A 22,079-nucleotide genomic window follows, 5' to 3' on the forward strand; every position below is an offset into this window, starting at 1 on the left:
AATCTAGGCTGAGGCGTCCCATGGACAATATCGGCATCCCAGATTCTGACGACAGATGCAAGCCCCAGGGGGTGGGGGGCTCATCTAGACGACTGAGTGGCTCAGGGGGTCTGGGCAAAGGGGGTGGAAGGTTCTTCCTCCAACATGAAAGAACTTCTGGCGGTGAAGTATGGCCTCTTGGAATTTCTAAACGTGTTAAAAGGTCACCACGTGAGAGTGTTCTCGGACAACCGGGTAGTGGTGGCATATCTAAATCACCAGGGGGTACCCGGTCCATCTCCCTTCTTCAGGCGTCAAGCTCCATCCTCCACATAGCAGAGAGAAATTTAGAGTCCTTATCAGCTCTGCACATAAAAGGGTCAGTGAACGTCACGGTGGACTTCCTAAGCCGGACCCAGTTGAGACAGGGCGAATGGGAGCTGAACCAGCTAGTGTTCAAAAAGATCACGAGGGCTTGGGGAATCCCATGTATAGACCTATTCGCCAACTGGAAAAACAAAAAGGTGGACACGTTTTGCTCGATCGACCCCAGGGGGAACCCAGTAGCACTAGACGCTTTTTTGATTCCATGGGACCACCAGCTAGTATAAGCCTTTCCTCCGATTGCTCTCATTCCGGCAGTTCTGAGGAAGATCAGGGAAGACGAGGCGAATGTGATCCTGATCGCCCCCTTCTGGCCAAGAAGGCCTTGGTTTTCCTGGCTGAGGATCATGTCCGTCTCCAACCCCTGGGTCCTTCCGGAAGTCCCGGACCTGCTGTCTCAGGGTCCAGTACTCCACCTGCAGGTAACAAACCTGCACTTGACAGCTTGGAATTTGAGAGGTCACTCTTGAGGGATAAAGGGTTTTCCCCCAATCTAATCTCTACCTTGCTGCAGAGTAGGAAACCTGTAACTACTAGGCTCTACGGGAAAACTTGGAAGAAATTCCTTTCCTTTGCAGGTACGGATATAGTAGGGGAGGCCCCCGTGGTTACCATCCTGGAGTTCCTTCAGATGGGGTTGGAGCTGGGGTTGGCCACGAGCACGCTGAAGGTTCAGGTGGCAGCTCTGGGAGCCCTGTATAACTGCAACCTGGCAAGGGATAGATGGGTCTCCAGGTTCATCAGGGCATCTCATAGATCCAGGCCCATCCCCTCCCGGAAAGCTCCTCTGTGGGATTTAAATCTTGTTCTTTCAGCCCTGACCAGAGGCCCCTTTGAACCACTAGGGGAAGCGTCCCTTAAAATCTTGTCCCTTAAGACGTCCCTTCTGGTAGCCCTCACCTCGGCTCGCCGCATTAGTGACATCCAAGCATTATCCGCGGGACCCCCTTTACGCAGATTCTAGACGACAGAGTGACGCTTAGGACCGACCCAGCGTACCTACCTAAGGTGGGATCCTTTTTTCACAGGTCACAGGAGGTCACCCTCCCTTCCTTCTGCGCAGCCCCAAAAAACAAGGGGGAAGAGGCCCTTCACGCCTTGGACGTCAGGAGGTGCATTATGCAATATTTAGAGGCCACACGGGAGTGTAGGAAGGACAGGGCTCTTTTTGTGTGCTTCCAGGGATCTCGGAAGGGACAGAAAGCTTCCAAGGGAACCCTGGCGAGGTGGATAAGGGAAGCCATTTCCCTGGCTTATTCCTCAAGTGGGGAAACAGCGCCAGTGGGCCTAAGGGCTCACTCGACGAGGGCAGTGGCAGCCTCCTGGGCGGAGAAGGCCGGAGCTTCAATCGAACAGATATGTAGAGCGGCGACCTGTTCTTCTCCCTCCACGTTCTTTAAACACTACCGGCTGGATCTAACATTGTCTTCAGATCTTACCTTTGGCAGAAGGGTTCTGGAAGCGGTGGTCCCTACCTAATCTTCACTGCTCTGCAATCTCTCCGTGGTGCCGTCATGGGGAAAGAGAAAGAGTAGTTACTTACCGGTAACGAAATTTCTCGGAACCCATGACGGCACCCGTACATTCCCTCCCCCTTTTTTTCTTACACATGGGTGTGCACAATCGTTACTACCTGTTTGTTTAGTCACAGGGTGTGTCTGGAAAAAAATAAATAAAATAAAATAAAAAATACATATATAATATATATAAATAAAAATGCCATATTTGGTGTTACTAACCTGGCAGTCCTCTTGGTGCTCTGTAAACCAACTGATGCGGGAGAGAGGTGCCGCCCTTTTTATCTGTAGGTTTCCTGTCCTTGAAGGGCGGATCCCCTCTCTCCGTGGTGCCATCATGGGTTCCGAGAAATTTCGTTACCGGTAAGTAACTACTCTTTTTCTTGCATGTGAGTGATAACCACAATCTGTCCAAATTTTGCCTCTTTTGAGTATCCCCAACCCCAAGATGTGATCGGCATTGTACCTGATGATTGCAGCAAGGATCGTTTAAAAGTGATAAAATAAACCAGTCTAGTCCCCACTAAATGCGATTAGAATTGGTTATTTAATGTTTTATGGTAGAAAATCCAGTCTTCTGAATTGGAGGCTCCCAAGGCACTTTCAGTACATCACTGGGCACAATTGGTGGACACAGTACTGCCTATATACAAAATGACATATGGGACTAGAGGGACCTCAAATAGATTCCTACAAATGTGGGGTTCAAACCTTAAGTGTATGAATGGTGTATAAATGTTTTATAGGCAAACGTGTATATTTGAGCAGGTACTGTTATAACCCGGCCCGGACTGGCCATCTGCCCAACCGGGAAGATTACAGGTGGGCAACAGTGCTCAACTGCAAAGTGGGCCTCTAGCCTTTTCATTTTTCTGCAGAGAAGCATGCTCACAGCTTTCAGTTCTGAATGGCGCACACAAGGCTAGATTAAGTCCGTCGCTGGCCAGTTCCACCAGCAGGATGTTCTTTGTGAGTGGAGTTAGTATGCTCTACTCTCTTGTCCCACTCCGCAGCTACAGTTAGTCTGAGATGATGTGTATCCTATGTGATGTATACAGTAATCTGTGTATCCTATGAACTGTATACAGCAGAGTCTCAGTGTTTCCTTTTGTGATGTAAACAGCAGAAATTCAGTGCATCCTATGTGATGTCTACAGCAGAATCTCAGTGCATCATTATTGATTTATATAGCAGTCAGTGTATCCTATATGATGTATACAAATTTCCATTTTTTCCACAAATAAATGCAAGTCTGGTATCCTATGTGATGTATATAAAGCAGAGTCTGTGTGTCCTATGTGATGTATACAGCAAAATCTCATTGTATCTTATGTGATGTATACAACAGAGTCTCAGTCATTATATATGTTTTATACAGCAGAGACTCAGTGTATCCTATGTTATTTATACAACAGAGTCTTGGTGCATCCTTTGCGATGTGTTCAGCAGTCTCAGTGTATCCTATGTGATGTATGCAACTGAGTATTAGGGTATCTTATGTATATACAGCAGAGTTTAAGTGTATCCTATGTGATTTTTCAGCAGAGCCTCAGTATAAACTACATTTATACAGCAGAGTCTCGGTGTATCCTATGTGATGTATACAGTAGTCTTGATGTATGCTATGTGATTTATACAGCTTAATAAAGTATATAGTGTGGACCTGTATATACAGTATGGTGCTGTGTATATGTAGTATATAGTGTACAACTGTGTATAAAGTGTGGTGCTGTGTACTGTATATGATATAGAGTGTGGACTCCACACTGTACTATATATACAGGCACATCTTCACACAATATAGTATATACACAGATCCATACTATATGCTATGATATACGTCTATATACTATATAGTAATAATAATAATAATATTTTTTTATTTATATACATATTCTGCAGCACTTTACAATTAAGCGGGGACATGTGCAGACAATAAATTCAATACAAGTTAAGAAAGTTTAGACAGTTACATTAGGAGTGAGGGTCCTGCTCACAAGCTTACATTCTACAAGGAAATGGGGGGACACAAGAGGTGAAAAGTGCTTGTTATTTCTGGTCCAGCAATTATAATAAATAGGGATTTTCATATAAAGCTGCATGATCTGGTCATCAGCCTGTATGTTTAAGTGCAATAATCTAGTATCGAGTGCAGTTATCGTGTGCATGGAGGGTGTAGAGACAGATGAACAGTAGGGAGCAGACTCTGAATAATATTTAGAAGGAGGGGACAGGGGAAAGTCAGTTTACTGAGTAGTATACTGTATAGTATATAGTATACACAGCCCCACACTATACACTATATATGAGGTCTATACTAATATGTGGATTATATTATAGTATATACTGTACAGCTGTATATATACTAAATAATATATAGTGTGGACTCCTCATTATATAAACAGGACTCCACAATAAATGCAAAATACATCGCTCCACAATGTATGCTATAATATGGTGTGGAGCTCTGTATATAATAGACTTGTATCATAGTATATAGTGTGGAGTTGTGCATATAATTGTTTGTAGCATATATTGTGGAGCTGTTTCCAAAATGAGATCAGTTGGGGCGTTTCTGCTTTTTAGGCACTTTAGGGGCCCTGCAAATGTGACATGGTACCCGCAAGCTATTCCAGCCAATTTGTGTTCTAAAATTCAAATATTGCTTCTCTGTTCCGAGCCCTGGCGTTTGTCCAAACAGAACTTTTTGACTACATGTGGGGTATCGCTGCTCTCGTAAGAAAGTAGGTAACAAACTATGGGGTCCATTTTTTGGTGTTACATCTTGCAAAAGTGAAAAATTTGGGGCTAAAGCAAGATTTTTGTGAAAAAACTAACTTTTTCAATATGATGACCTAATGTTATCAAATTCTGTGTTGTACCTCTGGGTTCAAAATGCTCTCTATACCCCTAGATAAAATCATTGAGGGATGTAGATTCCAAAATCGGATCACTTGTGGGGGTTTTCCATGGTTTAGGCACATCAGAGGCTCTCCAAACGCAACATGGCGTCTGCTCTCGATTCCAGCCAATTTTGCGTTCAAACAAACGGTGCTCCTTCCCTTCCGAGCCTTGCAGTATGCCCAAACAGTGGTTTTCCCCCATATATGGGGTATTGGCATGCTCCGGAGAAATTGTGCAACAAAGTTTGAGTTCCATTTTCTCTTGCTATCCTTGTGAAAATAAAAAAAATTGAGATCTAAAGTAAAATAAGTAAAAAATTTTGAGAAAAAAAAAAGTTAAATGTTAATTTTTTCCTTGCACATTGATTCAGTTCCTGTGAAGCACCTGAAGGGTTAATAAACTTATTGAATGTGGTTTTGAGCACCTTGAGGGGTGCAGTTTTTAGAATTGTGTCACTTTTGGGTATTTTCTGTCATATAGGCCCCTCAAAGTCACTTCAAATGTGATGTAGTCGCTAAAAAAATGGTTTTATAAATTGTATTGGAAAAATGAGAAATCACTGGTCAACTTTTAACCCTACTAATTTCCTAACAAAAAATAAATTATGTTCCAAAAATTGTGCTGATGTAAAGTAGACATGTGGGAAATGTTATTTATTAACTATTTTGTGTGACATAACTCTCTGGTTTAAGGGCATACAAATTAAGTTTGAAAAATGTGAGTCATATCGCAGAAATTTTACTACTATCAACAAGTACAATATGTCACAAAAAATTAATCTATCAGGGGGATCCATTGAAGCGTTCCAGAGTTATTACCTCATAAAGTCACACTGGTCAGAATTGTTAAATTTGGCTTGGTCATTAAGGTCAAAATTGACTCCTTCACTACGGGGTTCAAAAACTCCTGGGTTGCTTTCGCAGTATGTTTTGGGTCATTGTCCATCTGTACTGTGAAACGCTGTCCAATCAACCTTGCTGCATTTGGTTGAATCTGAGCCAAAAGTATATCCCTGTACACTTCACAATTCATCCGGTTGCTTCTGTCTTAAGCCACATCATCAATAAACACTAGTGACCCAGTGGGATTGGAAGCCATATATGTAATTCTACACAATATTAACATTAACATATATTAATTATAATTATTTTATATTAATATTAATTCTGTCACTTTAATATTGAGCCGAATTAAAGGGGTTGTCCGCTACTTGGACAACCCCTTCTTGAACTAAATGTTTGGCCCCGATAAAATAAAAAAAGCTTATACTCCCCTCCCTTGCTGGCGCCGTTCCATTGGTGTCGGTACTCCCTCTCCTCCAGGGCTCACATGCTGCTATTGTAATACGTGACGCCTGCACCCAATCAGCGCTGACGTCACTGTGCCCACCTCCTGTCGAATTGAACATGAAGAGGAAATGAGAGAGCAGCCACAGCCCGGACTTCCTCTTCATGTACGATTTGTCTGAAAGCGGAGACATTGAAGCCAGCGTTGATTGGGCGTCGGGGTCAAGTGTCACAGCAGCCGCACGGCAGCCCCGGGACCGCGAGTGTGGACACCGCTGGAACTGCGCCGGCATGGGAGGTGAGTATAGGCTTTTTTATTTTATCGGGGCCAAACATTTAGTTCAAGAAGGGGTTGTCCAAGTAGTGGATAACCCCTTTAAGAATACTAACATCCCCTGTATATCGTATGAGCCCACACACAGCCCCTATATACCGTAAGAGCTCATTCAGCCCCCTATATACATTATGAGCCCCCACATTGCCTCCTATATACATTATGAACCTCCACACACAGCCCACTATATACAGCATTAGCCCCCACATATCCTCCTATGTACAGCATGAGCCCTCACATAGCCTCCTATATACAGCATGAACCCCCACATAGCCTCCTATATACAGCATGAGCCCCCATATAGCCTCCTATATACAGCATGAGCCCCCACATAGCCTCCTATATACAGCATGAGCCCCCACATAGCCTCCTATATACAGCATGAGCCCCCACATAGCTTCCTATATACAGCATGAGCCCCCATAGCCTCCTATATACAGCATGAGCCCCCCATATAGCCTCCTATATACAGCATGAGCCCCCCATATAGCCTCCTATATACAGCATGAGCCCCCCATATAGCCTCCTATATACAGCATGAGCCCCCCACACAACCTCCTATATACAGTATGAGCCCCACATAGCCTCCCGTATACAGCACGAGCCCTCACATAGCCTCCTATATACAATATGAACCCCACATAGCCCCCTCTATACAGTATGAGGCTTACATAGCCTCTCTATGTACGTACAATCATCCCATACACATGAAAGAAAAAACAACACATAATCACCTCTCTCCCCTTCCCTAGTCGCTCTGCCTATGCTCCTGTCTACTTTGCGCTGACTCTCCGTAGTGCACAGCTGACGCAATGAAATGTCATCGCATCAGCTGTCTAACACACTGATTGGGGGAAGAAGCGGTCGGTGGCCCCTCCTCCACCAATGTATTTACTGCTGTCTGCATCCAGAGGATGCAGATAGCGGCGGATGGATGGGGGAGGGCACAGTGCAGCCCATGGGCCACTGTTTTAGCCCTTCGACTATCTTGGTCCGCGGGCTGGAATGGAACAGCCAGAGGGCAGGATGTGAGCCGCAGTTTGCTCACGTCTGGGGCGAAGAATGCTTTTCTACAACTCTGCTGGCTTCTTTAGATTTTTTTTCTGCAAAGTCAATCTGGCCTTTCTCTTTCTAAGGCTAATCAATCACCTTGTGATGAACACTCTGTATTTGCTTTCATGAAGTCTTCTCTTTATGGTAGGCTTCAATACTGAAACACCTACTTCCTGGAGAGTGTTCTTCACTTGGGTGAATGTTGTGAAGGACTTTTTCTTTACCGTGGAAAGGATTATGCCATCATCGACCACTATTGTCTTCTGTGGATGTCCAGGCCTTTTTCAGTTCCCAAGCTCACCATTTTGCTTTTTTTTTTTTTCAGAATGTTCCTAACTGTTGATTTGGCCACTCCTAACATTTCTGCTATCTCTCTGATGGATTTCTTTTTTTTTTCTTCAGCCTAATGATGGTCTGTTTCTCTTCCATTAAGAGATCCCTTGACTGCTTGTTGTGGGTTCACAACAACATAATGCAAATGCCACACGTGGTATCAGCTTTGGACCTTTTACCTCCATGGATTACTGGATATCCATTAGACAGTTTCAAACCTCTAATTACTTGGGAGGTATCTTTCTCTTTAGAACTGTGAGTAGCAATGATTGACGCTACAGTGAAGCTTTTATGTGGATCTTAATGACAGGATTTCATTATTATAGATCTAATATAAATTGACAAATGTATTACTCAAATAGAAATATTTTTATCCAATAAAGTGCAAAAATACAGTCCAGCAAGGCTATGTACAAAAAAGCAGTTCACTTTTGGTGCATACTGCTACCTTAAACGGACATTGCTGTAGATCCAGAGGAGAAACTCCTATATTCTGAGACAAGCATCCCTTCTTCATTTGGATACAACTTGCCAATCTCTGTATGTTCGTTTTCCACAATGGTAATGATGGAAAATTAACCAAAGAATAAAATTAAAATCAAGCAAAATCATCTGCTGTGGATCCAGCGCACGTAATTCTTCTGGTCTTCGGTGGATCAGGAAGGGATGATGTCCCTTTCTTCAATTACTGTACCTGAACTCTGCAACCAATCACAGGTCTCAGCGGTCAAGTGACTGAAGAACGGGACGTAATTGCTTCCACCAGAGTGGCCTGCACTGGATCCAGAGGGTTTAGCAAATGAGTATTCCTGATTTTATTATTTTATTTCTAACTCTATAGATTGTCACTTCCATCCATCATGTATTCTTGAGAGGGAGCAATTTGGAACCTTTTGCTCCAATGGACCTTTGTTTAAGAAATACTTATAAAATGCCTGTTTTCATAAATCTACCTCATTGAGTTACATATAGCACATGTAAAGTTGTAACCAGTGGAAGCCAAATCACAACCTGTCAGCAGGTTTTTGCTATGGAATCTGAGAGCATTGTGATATAGGGGCAGAGAGCCTGATTCTAGCGATGTATCTTACTGGACTTCTTGGTGCAGTTTTAATAGAATCCCTGTCTTCTTTGCTGTAGATGTAGCAGAGAAGCATAGTTTAGAATGCTAAACTGTGTATACCCCGCTCACACCCCTGAGTGGCAGCTTTCTGTGTACACTGTACTGTACATCGTCAGTAAGCTGCCAATCAGTGGTGGGGCCCGAGTTAAACCGATCATCTGAACTGTCTGATACAAAATACCTAGTCCGACAGTGATAATCTCCTGCTGATAAAACACTGATTTGTATTGAAACTAGAGCAAGCTGCTGAGAAAAGTAACACATCATTTGAATCAGGTTCTCCGCCCCTACATTATACTACTGTCAGATTAAAGCACTACTCCAGCTTTTTTTTTTTATTGCAGCACTGGAGTGGTGGTACTAATCTTAGTTCCCTGTCCCTTGTCTTATACTTATCAGCCAACGTCTTCAACTATTCCCGGGGCCATTCCTGTTGGTCTCCGGCAGTTTGTGACCCTCTGTACTTCTCCAGCTAACACTGAAGTCACAACCCAATGTAAGTCTATGAAAGCCAGATCGATGCTCTCATAGATTTACATTGAGAGCTAGCAACCATTACCTCTGACTTCCCGTCAGTCAGAAGTTGTGATCACAAGATGGCGTCGCTGAACCGGAGCGACTTCGGGAAGAGCTGAAGACTGCGGCTGATAAGTATAATGCTAGGGTCAGAGAACTTAAGTTAGTAGCACCACTCCTGAACTGAAAAAATACATGCTGGACTGGTGCTTTTAAATAGCAAAAACCTGCTGACAAATTCCATTTAAGGATCTTTCTGATACAGTTGGGGAAAAGAGTATTTTGTCAGCCACCAATTGTGCAAGTTCTCCCCCTTAAAAAGATGAGAGAGGCCTGTAATTGACATCATAGGTAGACCTCAACTATGAGAGACAAAATGAGAAAACAAATCCTGAAAATCACATTGTCTGATTTGGAAAGAATTTTTTTTCAAATTTTGGTGGAAAATAAGTATTTGGTCACCTACAAACAAGCAAGATTTCTGTCTCTCACAGACCTGTAACTTTTTCTTTAAGAGGCTCCTCCGTCCTCCACTCATTACCTGTAGGACTGGCACCTGTTTGAACTTGTTATCAGTATAAAAGACACCTGTCTGCAACCTCAAACAGTCACACTCCAAACTCCACTATGGTGAAGACCAAAAAGCTGTCGAAGGACACCAGAAACAAAATTGTAGCCCTGCACCAGGCTGGTAAGACTGAATCTGCAATAGGCAAGCAGCTTGGTGTGAAGAAATCAAAACATACAAGACCACTGATAATCTCCCTTGATCTGGGGCTCCACACAAGATCTCACCCCATGGGGTCAAAATGATTTCAAGTACGGTGAGCAAAAATCCCAGAACCACACGGGACCTAGTGAATTACCTGCAGAGAGCTGGGACCAACGTTACACAGGCTACCATCAGTAACACACTACGCCGCCAGGGATTCAGATCCTGCAGTGCCAGACGTGTCTCCCTGCTTAAGCCATTACATGTCTGGGCCCATCTAAAGTTTGCTAGAGAGCATTTGGATGATCCAGTAGAGTATTGGGAGAATGTCATATGGTCAGATGAAACCAAAGTAGAGCTGTTTGGTAAAAACACATCTCGTCATGTTTGGAGGAGAAAGAATGCTGAGTTGCATCCAAAGAACACCATACCTACTGTGAAGCATGGGGGTGGCAACATCATGCTTTGAGTCTGTTTCTCTGGGACCAGGATGACTGATCCGTGTACATGAAAGAATGAATGGGGCCATGTATCGTGAGATTTTGAGTGCAAACCTCCTTCCATCAGCAAGGGCATTGATGATGAAACGTGGCTGGGTCTTTCAGCATGACAATGATCCCAAGCACACGAAGGGGTGGCTTCGTAAGAAGCATTTCAAGGTCCTGGAGTGGCCTAGCCAGTCTCCAGCTCTAAACCCTATAGAAAACCTTTGGAGGGAGTTGAAAGTCCTTGTTGCCCAGCTACAGCCCCAAAACATCACTGCTCTGGAGGAGATCTGCATGGAGGAATGGGCCAACATACCAGCAACAGTGTGTGCCCACCTTGTGAAGACTTACAGAAGATGTTTGACCTCTGTCATTGCCAACAAAGGATATATAACAAAGTATTGAGATGAACTTTTGTAATTGACCAAATACTTATTTTCCACCAAAATTTGAAAAACATTTCTTTCCAAATCAGCCAATGTGATTTTCAGGATTTGTTTTCTCATTTTGTCTCTCATAGTTGAGGTCTACCTATGATGTCAGTTACAGGCCTCTCTCATCTTTTTAAGTGGGAGAACTTGCACAATTGGTGGTTGATAAAATACTTTTTTCCCCACTGTATAAAAGGGTTTTCTGACATGTAAAACCAAATTAGAAACTTCATAGATGTTATTAAAAGAATAAACTAAGTCATGCTCAGCTACTCTAACCCCCATGGATCCAGGACAGGCATCTAAGGTGATCAGAGACTGAAAATGGTGACATCCTGTTCTTCTGTTACCTGACTGCTGAGGCCTGTGATTAGCTGGTGACTGGAATAGCACATCATCAGATGTATCTCTGCTGTTTCCAAATTCCGAAATTTTAAGTTTATTGCATTGCACATAAAAAATAGGTTTATTTTTTACTGTATCTACCTTGTGCATACAAAAAAAAAACAACAAATCAAGCCATATAAGCATTGTTAGATAAAGTGCAAAATAACTGAGTGGTGTATGCATACATAATGTAGAAAACCAGCTTCAAGCTCTACAAGTTATTGTATACTTGATATCTCACAGAGCAGACCAGGAGCAATTTGCTGTATATGCAGAGATATGCCTGGTTTCTGTACTGGTGCACTTGTCTATTTACATGAACTTGTGACTGCAATGTGACAAAATATTACTAATAAAAATAATGTTTTTTGGGCACTGAAATACCATCACAAAGTACAATGAAGTTCAGTTACACCAATCCTCGATCATTTAAATTGTCCCAAAGCAGATACGAAAGTAGATTTACCCTGTTTGTCCAGTTATTTTTTTTTACAGCGGTCAATGCAATGATTAAATCAGCATAAAACGATGTGATGTAATACACTATGTGCACAATTATTGGACAATTTGTATTTTTGATGATTATATTTATTATTGAAAAACAACAGTGCTGATAGTAAATTCAAAAGGGTAATAAACCTGAATATTTAAATAGAACCAGACATCACGATTTTGCATGTTAAAGTAAAGACATGTTCGCAGTGGCGCTGTTCTGCAGATTAAATCAATATTTTTTTTCAATGACCTGTCCTCTGATTCAAATTTTGCACCTTGCTACAGGCGCATATTTAGATTGAATTCTTAGCTGGTCTTCAATAAATTGAGATCTCTGCTCAACGATATCTCAGAAAGATGTCTTTACTTCAACTTGCAAAATTGTGCTGACAGATTCTCTTTAAGAAATAATTGTATAATTATTGAACAACTATTCGTGTGCAGAATTATTTTACAACTAAATGAAAAATGTAAATTTTTCCATCCCAATTGTTTAGTTTCATCTGTTAGGCTAAGTGCCCACGATGCAGAAATGCTGCAGATTTTTTCTGCATCTCCCTGGCAGGAAAAACGCATGCGGATTTTACCAGTTAGAAGCGTTTGTCAAGCGTTTTTGCCTGATTTTAGCATCATTTGTAAAAGTGCTTGACAACTTGGTCACACTATATAAATCCATGCAACCGGCATGGATTTATATAGTGTGACCAAGTAATAGTTAAAAAAAAAAAAAAAAAAATGGTAAAAAAAACCCAAAAAACATTATACTCACCTTCTGATGGCCCGCGATCTTCTCTCCGGTGCGTCCGGTCTCTTGTACGGCTCGCGGTTATGTAAAAGGACCTTCCATGACGTCATTTAGTCATGTGACAGGTCACGCGACCGCCGACGTCAGTGGTCGCATGACCTGTCACATGACTAAATGATGTCATGGAAGGTCCTTTTACACCATCGCGAGCCACCGGGAAGCCAGGACGCACCATAGAGGAGACCGGGGGATATCGGAAGGTGAGTATAATGTGTATTTTTATTTTAAATTCTTTTTTTTAACAGGTACTATGGTACCCGGGTCCAGAGGAGAGTCTCCTCTTCTCCAGACCCGGGTACCAGCCGCACATTGAATTGCTTAATATCCGCATGTGCACATATAGTTATGCGGATAATAAGCGTTTCAATGCAAGTCAATGGCGGCAAAATTAATGGACATGCTGCGGATTTTTCCGCAATGATAATCCGCAGCGGAAATTTCTGCAGCATGTGCACAGCACAGCTGCGGAGATTCCGCTGCAAAAACGCTTGAAAAACGCATAGTGGGCACGCAGCCTTAAAATGTTTTGGGAGTTGATTTTAAAGCGCACCTGTCCGCAGGATTGTGCTTAGTAAACTACATACACTGTCAGGTGGGCGCCATTACATTGATTAATATGATACCTTTGTTGATGAAATTCGTCCAGTGTTTCTTTTATAATCTTTATTTTCATGTCTGCCATAATGATATGCTTGTGCTCTGGGGCGGGACTTTAGGGAGGGGCTGTAGCTGGTGATCTCATAAGGTATTCCTATCTCTGGCCTCTGACAGGTCACTGTGGTTTCAGTGACCTGCCTACTGTTTTAACCGCTTCCCGACCGCCCACTGTAGATAAACGTCCGCCTGCCTGGGCTCTGTGCAGCGCGGACGTTTAAAAACGGTGGGTGGTCCCGCAGCGCTCAGGACCCCCAGGGTCCTGCAAGCGCTGCAGGAGCGGTGCAGAGCGATAGCTCTGACAGGGAACATCATCGGGACCTGATTGGATCAGGTCCCAGTGATGTTAACCCTTTGCTGTCTTCTATATGCCGCGATCTATAGTGATCGCGGCATATAGAAGACAGCAGGAGGAGAGGGGGTCGTCCACTTACCTCTCCGACGACCCCTGATACCTTCCAGGACCTTGGGTTGCTATGGCAGCTGGAGGTCACATGGCCGCCTCCAGCTCTGCCATATATGGTGTCCTGCCTGGCTCAGCCTGCAGCTGAAGCCAGGCAGGAGACTCTGAATGTGAAACAGTCAGTGAAGATCTCATGTAATGTAATATATGTCTATTACATTACATGAGATCAGGGATCAGAAAAATAAAAATTAATGTCCCATACAGGGACTAAGTAAAGATGTAAAAAAAATGTTTTGAAACTGTTAAAAAAAAAAAATACAAAATAAATTAAAATAAATAAATAAAATATTAAACCGATAAATCCGTATATTTATGCAAAAATAAAAAAAGTACACATATTTGGTATTGCCACGTCCGAAACAACCCGAGCTATAAAACTGTCACACTAATTAACTCCTTCTGTGCACACCGTAATAAAAATAAATAAAAAACGGAGAAAAAAACTATGCTTTTTCCTCATATCGCCAAACAAAAAGTGGAAAAAATGCGATCAAAAAGCAAAATGGAAATAAAAATGGTACCGCTGAAAACGTCATCTTGTTCCGCAAAAAAAAAGCCGCCATACAGCTCCATCAGCCGAAAAATAAAAAAGTTATAGCGCTCAGAATAAAGCAATGCAAAAAAAATATTTTTTCTATAAAATTTTTTTATTGTGTAAAAGCGCCGAAACATAAAAAAAATATACAGTAAATGTAGTATCGCTGTAAACGTACTGACCCGAAGAATAACGCTGCCTGATCACTTTTACCACATGCAGAACGGCATAAAAAAAAACCCTCAAAAAACAATTCCTGAATTGTTGGTTTTTATTAATTTTACCTCCTAAAAAACGAAATAGAAAGCGATCAAAAAATGTCCCGTACCCAAAAATGGTACCAATACAAATGTCAACTCGTCCCGCAAAAAACAAGCCGTCACATGACTGTCGGCCGAAATATGGAAAAATTATAGCTCTCAAAATATGGCGATGCAAAAACTAGATTTTGCACAAAAAAAGCGTCTCTTAGTGTGTGACAGCTGTCAGTCATAAAAACCCGATATAAATCTGGTATCTCTGTAATCGCACCGACCCGAAGAATAAAGTAATCTAATCAGTTATATCACACTAGGAACGGCGTAAAAAAATAAATAAAACCAATTCTTCACCTGCTACTGATTTGTTTATTATGTCTCCCAAAGATCGCAGTATGGCTCGGCACACATTTATCCTGCGCTGAGCACTTACGCCAGAGTTTCCGTGTAAATCTCTGAAATACGTGATTCAGACGGAAGATTCCCTGTAATGAGGCAGATATAGGCCACTGTGGACGCCGTCTGGCCTGTGATCCCACGGTGTCATTTGTTTTAGGCGTGCATAAAAGTGCGGTTGGCCACAGTTTTGTGCACTTCTGAAAAAAAGGACACCACTAAACAGAGGCCAGACGGAGTCCAGAGTAACTCTGCTGCCTCATTACAGTGAATGGATCCCGCAGGGGTTTCATCTGAATTGCATCACTTGGAAATTTAGATGGAAACCCCGATGTAAGTGCTCAGCCTAGAGCGCCGGATAAATGTTACGTAAAATGTTCCCAATAAAAGCTTCAACTCAGTCCTCAAAAAAAGCTAGTCCCCACTCAGGTCCATCATCTGTTAAAAATATAAGGGACTTCCAAGTTACTGGTAGCAGAAAGGCACTGGAAAAGCAAAATGGCCCTTGCCCCCCAAAAGAAATTCAGAAAATTTTGTGCTCCCAAATCCAAATGCCTATTCTACAATAATTTGTTCTCCAATTGTCAAATAGCACTCCGTCCCCCCCAGATCTCGCCGTATGGCTGAGCGGTACGATACAGCCACATATGGGGTATTGCCACTTTTAGAAGAAATTGTGTGACACATTTCGGCACCATTTTTACCCATTGCCCTGTGTGAAAATGTAAAATCTGAGGGTAAAACATTTTTTTGTGGTAAAAATATAATTATGCTTTTTTTCACTGCCCAATGGTATAAATTTAAAAATTAAAAAATACTCATTACTTCCCTAGATGAATTCCTTGAGAGGTGTAGTTTACAAAATGGGGTCACTTGTGGGGGTTTCTGCTGTTTCGGCATGTCAGCGACTCTTCAAATGTGACATGGTGTCTGCTGCCTATCCCAGCCAACATAGTGCTCCTTTCTCTTCCGAACCCTGCCATACACCAAAGCAGTGGTTTTCCCCCACATATGGGGTATCAGCGTACTCAGGAGAAATTGTACAACAAATTTCATGGTGCAATTTATCCTGTTACCCTTATGATAATGCAAAATTAGGGAATGAAAAACATTTTTTGTGGGAAAAATGTGAAAATTTTATTTTTATGGCTCAATATTATAAACTTCTGTGAAGCACCTTGGGGTTCAAGGTGCTCACCACACATCTAGATAAGTTCCCTAAGGGGTCTAGTTTCCAAAATGGTGTCACTTGTGGGGGGTTTCCACTGTTTAGGCACATCAGGGGCTCCCCAAATGCAACATGGCGTCCGCTAATTATTCAAACAAATTTTACATTCAAAAAGTCAAATGGCGCTCCTTCCCTTCCAAACCCTGCCGTGCGCCCAAACAGTGGTTTGCCTCCACATATGGGGTATCGGCGTGTTCAGGAGAAACTGCACAACAAATTTCATGGTGCAATTTTTCCTATTACCCTTATGATAATGCAAAATTATGGGATGAAAAACGTTTTTGTGGGAAAAATGTGAAAATTTTATTTTTACAGCTCAATATTATAAACTTCTGTGAAGCACCTTGGGGTTCAAGGTGCTCACCACACATCTAGATATGTTCCCTAAGGGGTCTAGTTTCCAAAATGGTGTCACTTGTGGGGGGTTTCCACTGTTTAGGAACATCAGGGGCTCTCCAAACGCAACATGGCGTCTGCTAATTATTCAGACAAATTTTACATTCAAAAAGTCTAATGGCGCTCCTTCCCTTCCAAACCCTGCAGTGCGCCCAAACTGTGGTTTTCCCTCACATATGGGGTATCAGTGCGCTCAAGAGAAATTGCACAAAAAAATTTGGGGTCCATTTTTTTCCTGTTACCCCTGTGAAAATAAAAAAAAATTGGGTCTAAAGTAACATTTTTGTGAAAAAAGTTAAATGTTAATTTTTTTTCTTCCACATTCCAAAAATTCCTGTGAAGCACCTGAAGGGTTAATAAAGTTCTTGAATGTGGTTTTGAGCACCTTGAGGGGTGCAGTTTTTAGAATGGTGTCACTTTTGGGTATTTTCTGTCATAAAGACCCCTCAAAGTGACTTCAAATATGCTGTGGTCCCTAAAAAAAATGTTTTTGTAAATTTTGTTGGAAAAATGAGAAATCGCTGGTCAACTTTTAACCCTTATAGCTCCCTAACAAAAAAAAAATTTGGCTCCAAAATTGTGCTGATGTAAAGTAGATATGTGGGAAATGTTATTTATTAACTATTTTGTGTGACATATCTCTCTGATTAAAGGGCATGAAAATTCAAAGTTTGAAAATTGCAAAATTTTCAAAATTTTCGCCAAATTTCCGATTTTTTTCACAAATAAACGCAAGTGATATCAAAGAAATTTTACCACTATCATGAAGTACAATATGTCACGAAAAAACATTCTCAGAATCAGGGGAATCCGTTGAAGCGTTCCAGAGTAATTACTTCATAAAGTGACAGTGGTCAGAATTGAAAAAATTGGCCCGGTCACGAAGGCAAAAACAGGCTCTGGTGCGAAGTGGTTAAATACTACCTTAGTAATTTCTGTGATAAAGTCAAATGTACATTCCCCAAAATGGCCCACGTATGCGCAGTAGCACCTTTCAGTTGCCGAGAGATGCTACTGCGCAGGCGCGGGAGCCATATTGCTTAAGGATAAAGAATGCTACTGCGCAAGTGCTGGCGGCGGGCGCCTTTTTGCTGCGCATCTTTCGGCAACTGAAAGGTGCTACTGCGCGTACGTGGGCAGCATCGGCCATTTTGGGGAATGTACATTTGACTTTATCACAGAAATTACACAGGCAGTATTTAAAACAGTAGGCAGGTCACTGAAACCACAGTGACCTGTCAGAGGCCAGAGATAGGAATACCTTATGAGATCACCAGCTACAGCCCCTCCCTAAAGTCCCGTCCCAGAGCACGAGCATATCATTATGGCAGACATGAAAATAAAGATTATAAAAGAAACACTGGACGAATTTCATCAACAAAGGTATCATATTAATCAATGTAATGGCGCCCACCTGACAGTGTATGTAGTTTACTAAGCACAATCCTGCTGACGGGTGCGCTTTAAGTCCTAAAAGATCCAACCAGATCATCTTTAATAATATAAGCCCATAGCAGTACCGTGCCTCCACCTTGCTGGAAGTCGAAGTAAAGTTCTGTGCCCATTACTGATCCAGCCACAGGCCCATTCATCTGGTTCGTCAAGAGTCACTTTCATCTCATCAGTCCATAAAACCTTTGAAAAATCTGTCTTCAGATATTTCTTGGCCCAGTGTTGGTGTTTCAACTTCTGTGTCTTGTTCAGTGTTGGACAGGTTTCAGCTTTCATTACCTTGGACATGTGTCTCTGCACTGAGCACCTTGTACTTCTGGGCATTCAAGAAGGGTGCAGTTCTGGAATATGACAGCACTGGAGAATAATTGGTTCCTGGTCGCTTCACTTTTGGTTCTTGAGTGTTGATATCCTTAGGCCTCACTCTCTGTCATTAAACAAATATGCATCACCTGATTTGCTTCATCCAATAAGCGTTCCATTTATACAGCTTGTGCATTAAAATTGTGATATGATCAAAATAATCACGTGCCTAATAACCAGAAAGCATTCACATTTGAGCAGGCTCACTATTTGTATGGATAATTCATATTCTTTATTATTTATAAAAATTCATGGCACAGTATCTGAGAAGTTTTAATACTGTAAATTTTATTGAAAGTTTATAGGTTTAACAATAGAACCAAAGAAATAACGCATAAACTGAAATTAATAGAGCATGTTGGAAATCTGCTATGGATCATACACTTATCTGCGTTCTTCTTGCTGACTTCTAATAAACTGTTTAGTCCATGCACTATTATACGAGGAGCTGAATATTTCCATAGTTCGTGTAACTGTAGGAGCTGCTCGCTTACTCAATCATTTGCTATAATCTATATTTGTTTAAAATTTCAGAAACACTACAAACCTTTATGACACAGACAGGAAAACAACAGGGGGAAGGGGAAGGGTAATGAGGCAAAATACTGGAAGATTTCAGCAGTAAACTCTTTTCTCCTTTCCTTGAACAAATATCAGGTATTAAATTGGGCCCAGTAATAGTCCCAAGGTCCCCACACCTTATTGAATACATCTAATTTGGCGTTTATTACTGCCGTCAGGTGTTCCATTCTTCGTATATCCGCAATTCTACTTAGTAGATCTCTATTAGAGGGGGGGAGCGTTTTTTCCAATGAAGCTTTGAGGAGTTTTTACCCATCCCTCTTGGAGTAACATTTAATAAATAAATAGCTGGGTCTAGAGGGATTTCTGTGAACAATACTTCCCGCAGGAGGGATCTGACATTTTCCCATAATGGGGTCAGAATCGGGCATGTCCAGAAAATGTGGATAAGGACCCCATAGCAGCTCCACATCGCCAGCATCCATCCGGGACAGAGGGGTTTAATTTGTGTAGTAGTTCAGGGTTATGATACCAAAACATCATTAATTTATATTGGTTCTCCTTGTAAAAAGTGCAAAGAGAAGTTTTGGATGCTTTATCCCAGATGGACTGCTGTCATGGTTGTTTCGCCACGAAGATCGTCACGATTGCACAGCCTGACTTCTCGCAGCTGAGTTTTTGGTGCTTTGTGCTTTTCGGCAGTGAGGGAGTTAACTCTCTCTCTCTCTGTGCTAGACAAGGTCCAGCCTCGCCCAGCTGCAATCGATGCTGCTGTAGTGGGACTCCTTCAAATGCCTGCCGGTCTGTTAGGGAAGTGTCGGTGAAAGCATTTCATGCAGACTAACAGAGCGGATCGTGGTATTTGGAGTTTCAGAGCTAAGTGTATTTGGAGTGATTTTTTCCCTTCCTCGCTTTATCATTTATCTCCTTTCCCGTTGGTGTTCCCTCTGTTGTAGTTGTGTAGTTTTTGTATGCAAGGTGGTTTTGGTTTTACCCTTGTACTGTCTCGTTCGTCTAAGTACTGAGTGTTGGCATATTATTACCTGTCCCCTTTTGTTGTGATCGGGGTCCTTCTCAGGACTAGATTACTTAGGTGCAGGGATCCTCAGGAGGTAGGGGTTACGCTGGCGGCCTGGACCTCTGTACCTTTAACAGTACCTCCAGGTAGAGGGATTAGTCAGGGCCCCAGCTCAGGGTCAGCTTAGGCCCCCTACCTCCAGTACACAGAGACAGCGTGACATTTTCACCGACCCCTTAGATTTTCTCCAGCTACCATGGATCCAGTAGCCGGTCTAGCTCGGCAGTTGCAGAGTTTGTCCATGGAGCTGGCGGACGTTAGGTCCAAGGTTTTGTATCCCCAGGAGCAAGCCGGACCAGAACCTAAGGTAGCTCTCCCTGACAGGTTCACTGGGGGGCGGGACAAGTTTTTTGTTTTCCGAGAGGCATGCAAGTTGTACTTTCGGCTGCGGCCTCGGTCATCGGGGAGTGAAGAACAAAGGGTGGGAATTGTCATCTCGCTCCTACAAGGGGACCCACAATCTTTGGCGTTCTCTCTTCCCCCGGGCTCCCCGGCTCTCCAGTCAGTGGATAGGTTTTTTGCTGCTCTGGGTCTTGTATATGATGACCCGGATCGGATCTCTCTTGCTGAATCTAAGTTACGTAGGATCCAGCAGGGAGATCGTCCGGCGGAGGAATTCTGTTCGGAGTTCCGTAGGTGGGCCACTGACACCCAGTGGAATGACCCGGCTCTTAGGAGCCAGTTTTGTCAAGGTTTATCCGACAAATTAAAGGATGTGTTGGCACAGTATGACTCTCCCGCGTCACTGGAAGCCGCTATGGCCCTTGCTATTCGCATTGACAGACGGCTTCGGGAGAGGTGCGGGATAACTCTACCCCCTGTGATGACTCCACCTCCTACAAGGTCCCCTCATATGGTGGTTCCCCTGGTCAGTCCAGAGGAGCCTATGCAATTAGGAGGGACATCATTTTGGGGGAGGGGACCGGTGGCACACCACAAGACTGGAAGGTGTTTCTTCTGCGGGAGAAAGGGACATTTTATTGGGGGTGTCCATCCCGTCCTTTGCAGAGTAAAGAGTTGTCAGAAAACTTTTAATCCCAGGTTGTGTGGTGGACGGCAATCTGGGAGTAGGTATTTCGTCCCTGGGGTCATCTCAGTTTCTCGTACCGGCGGAGGTGGTGGTGGGTACGAGAACTGAGAAGATATCTGTTCTTTTAGATAGTGGGGCCGGGGCTAATCTGGTGGACGCTCGGTTTGCCCGGGTTCAAGGTATGCATTTGAGTGAGTTGGCTAAACCCATCCCCATATTCTCGATCGATGCCAGGCCCCTCGGTCAGGGAAGTTTTTTGCATGTTGTGCATAACGTAAAACTTCAAGTGGGGGCGATACATAAAGAACTGTTGTCTTGCTACGTGTTGGAGGGTCTTCCCACTCCTATAGTGTTGGGCCTTCCTTGGTTAACTAAGCATAACCCGGTTATTAATTGGCAATCCAGAGAGATAAGCCAATGGAGTAATTTCTGTAATAAAAACTGCATGAATACGGTCATCGGTGCTGTCACTCCTAGGGTCTTGCCTCCATTTTTGGTGGACTTTGAGGATGTATTCTCGGAGAAGGGGTGTCGGGAACTACCTCCTCATCGCGAGTATGACTGTTCTGTTAAACTGCTCCCTGAGGCCAAGTTACCTAAATCTAGGTTGTATAACCTTTCTGGTCCTGAGAGGCAGGCCATGAAGGATTATATTTCTGAAAGTCTGGCTAAGGGGCATATTAGACCTTCATCTTCCCCGGTGGCTGCGGGGTTCTTCTTTGTGAAGAAGAAGGATGGAGGCCTACGCCCTTGCCTGGATTTCCGTGAACTTAATCGGATTACGGTCCGAGATCCGTACCCGCTCCCACTTATTCCCGATCTCTTTAATCAGATCGTGGGCGCCAAATGGTTCTCTAAGTTGGATCTCAGGGGGGCGTACAATCTGATTAGAATGAAGGAGGGGGATGAGTGGAAGACGGCGTTTAACACTCCGGAGGGGCATTATGAGAACCTTGTC

The 22,079-nt window shown here is 43.0% G+C and overlaps 1 protein-coding gene across 6 annotated transcripts in view; it reads left to right on the plus strand.

Annotated features, from left to right (window-relative positions):
* TANGO2 (transport and golgi organization 2 homolog) overlaps window positions 1-22,079 on the plus strand; it is a 336,367-nt gene that overhangs the window by 144,603 nt on the left and 169,685 nt on the right. For 4 of the 6 annotated variants that reach the window (XM_073675716.1, XM_073675747.1, XM_073675729.1 and 1 more), the window contains one exon: window positions 7,860-8,045. The exons of the other annotated variants lie outside the window; for them this stretch is intronic. In XM_073675716.1, coding sequence (XP_073531817.1) covers window positions 7,860-8,045 — 186 coding nt within the window. The remainder of the gene's footprint in view (window positions 1-7,859; window positions 8,046-22,079) is intronic. 6 annotated transcript variants of the gene reach the window in all.

The sequence above is a fragment of the Phyllobates terribilis genome, unplaced genomic scaffold, assembly GCF_046119375.1.
Source record: "Phyllobates terribilis strain yellow unplaced genomic scaffold, ASM4611937v1 Scaffold_1__5_contigs__length_1240528914, whole genome shotgun sequence".
NCBI classification, from domain to species: Eukaryota; Metazoa; Chordata; class Amphibia; order Anura; family Dendrobatidae; genus Phyllobates; species Phyllobates terribilis.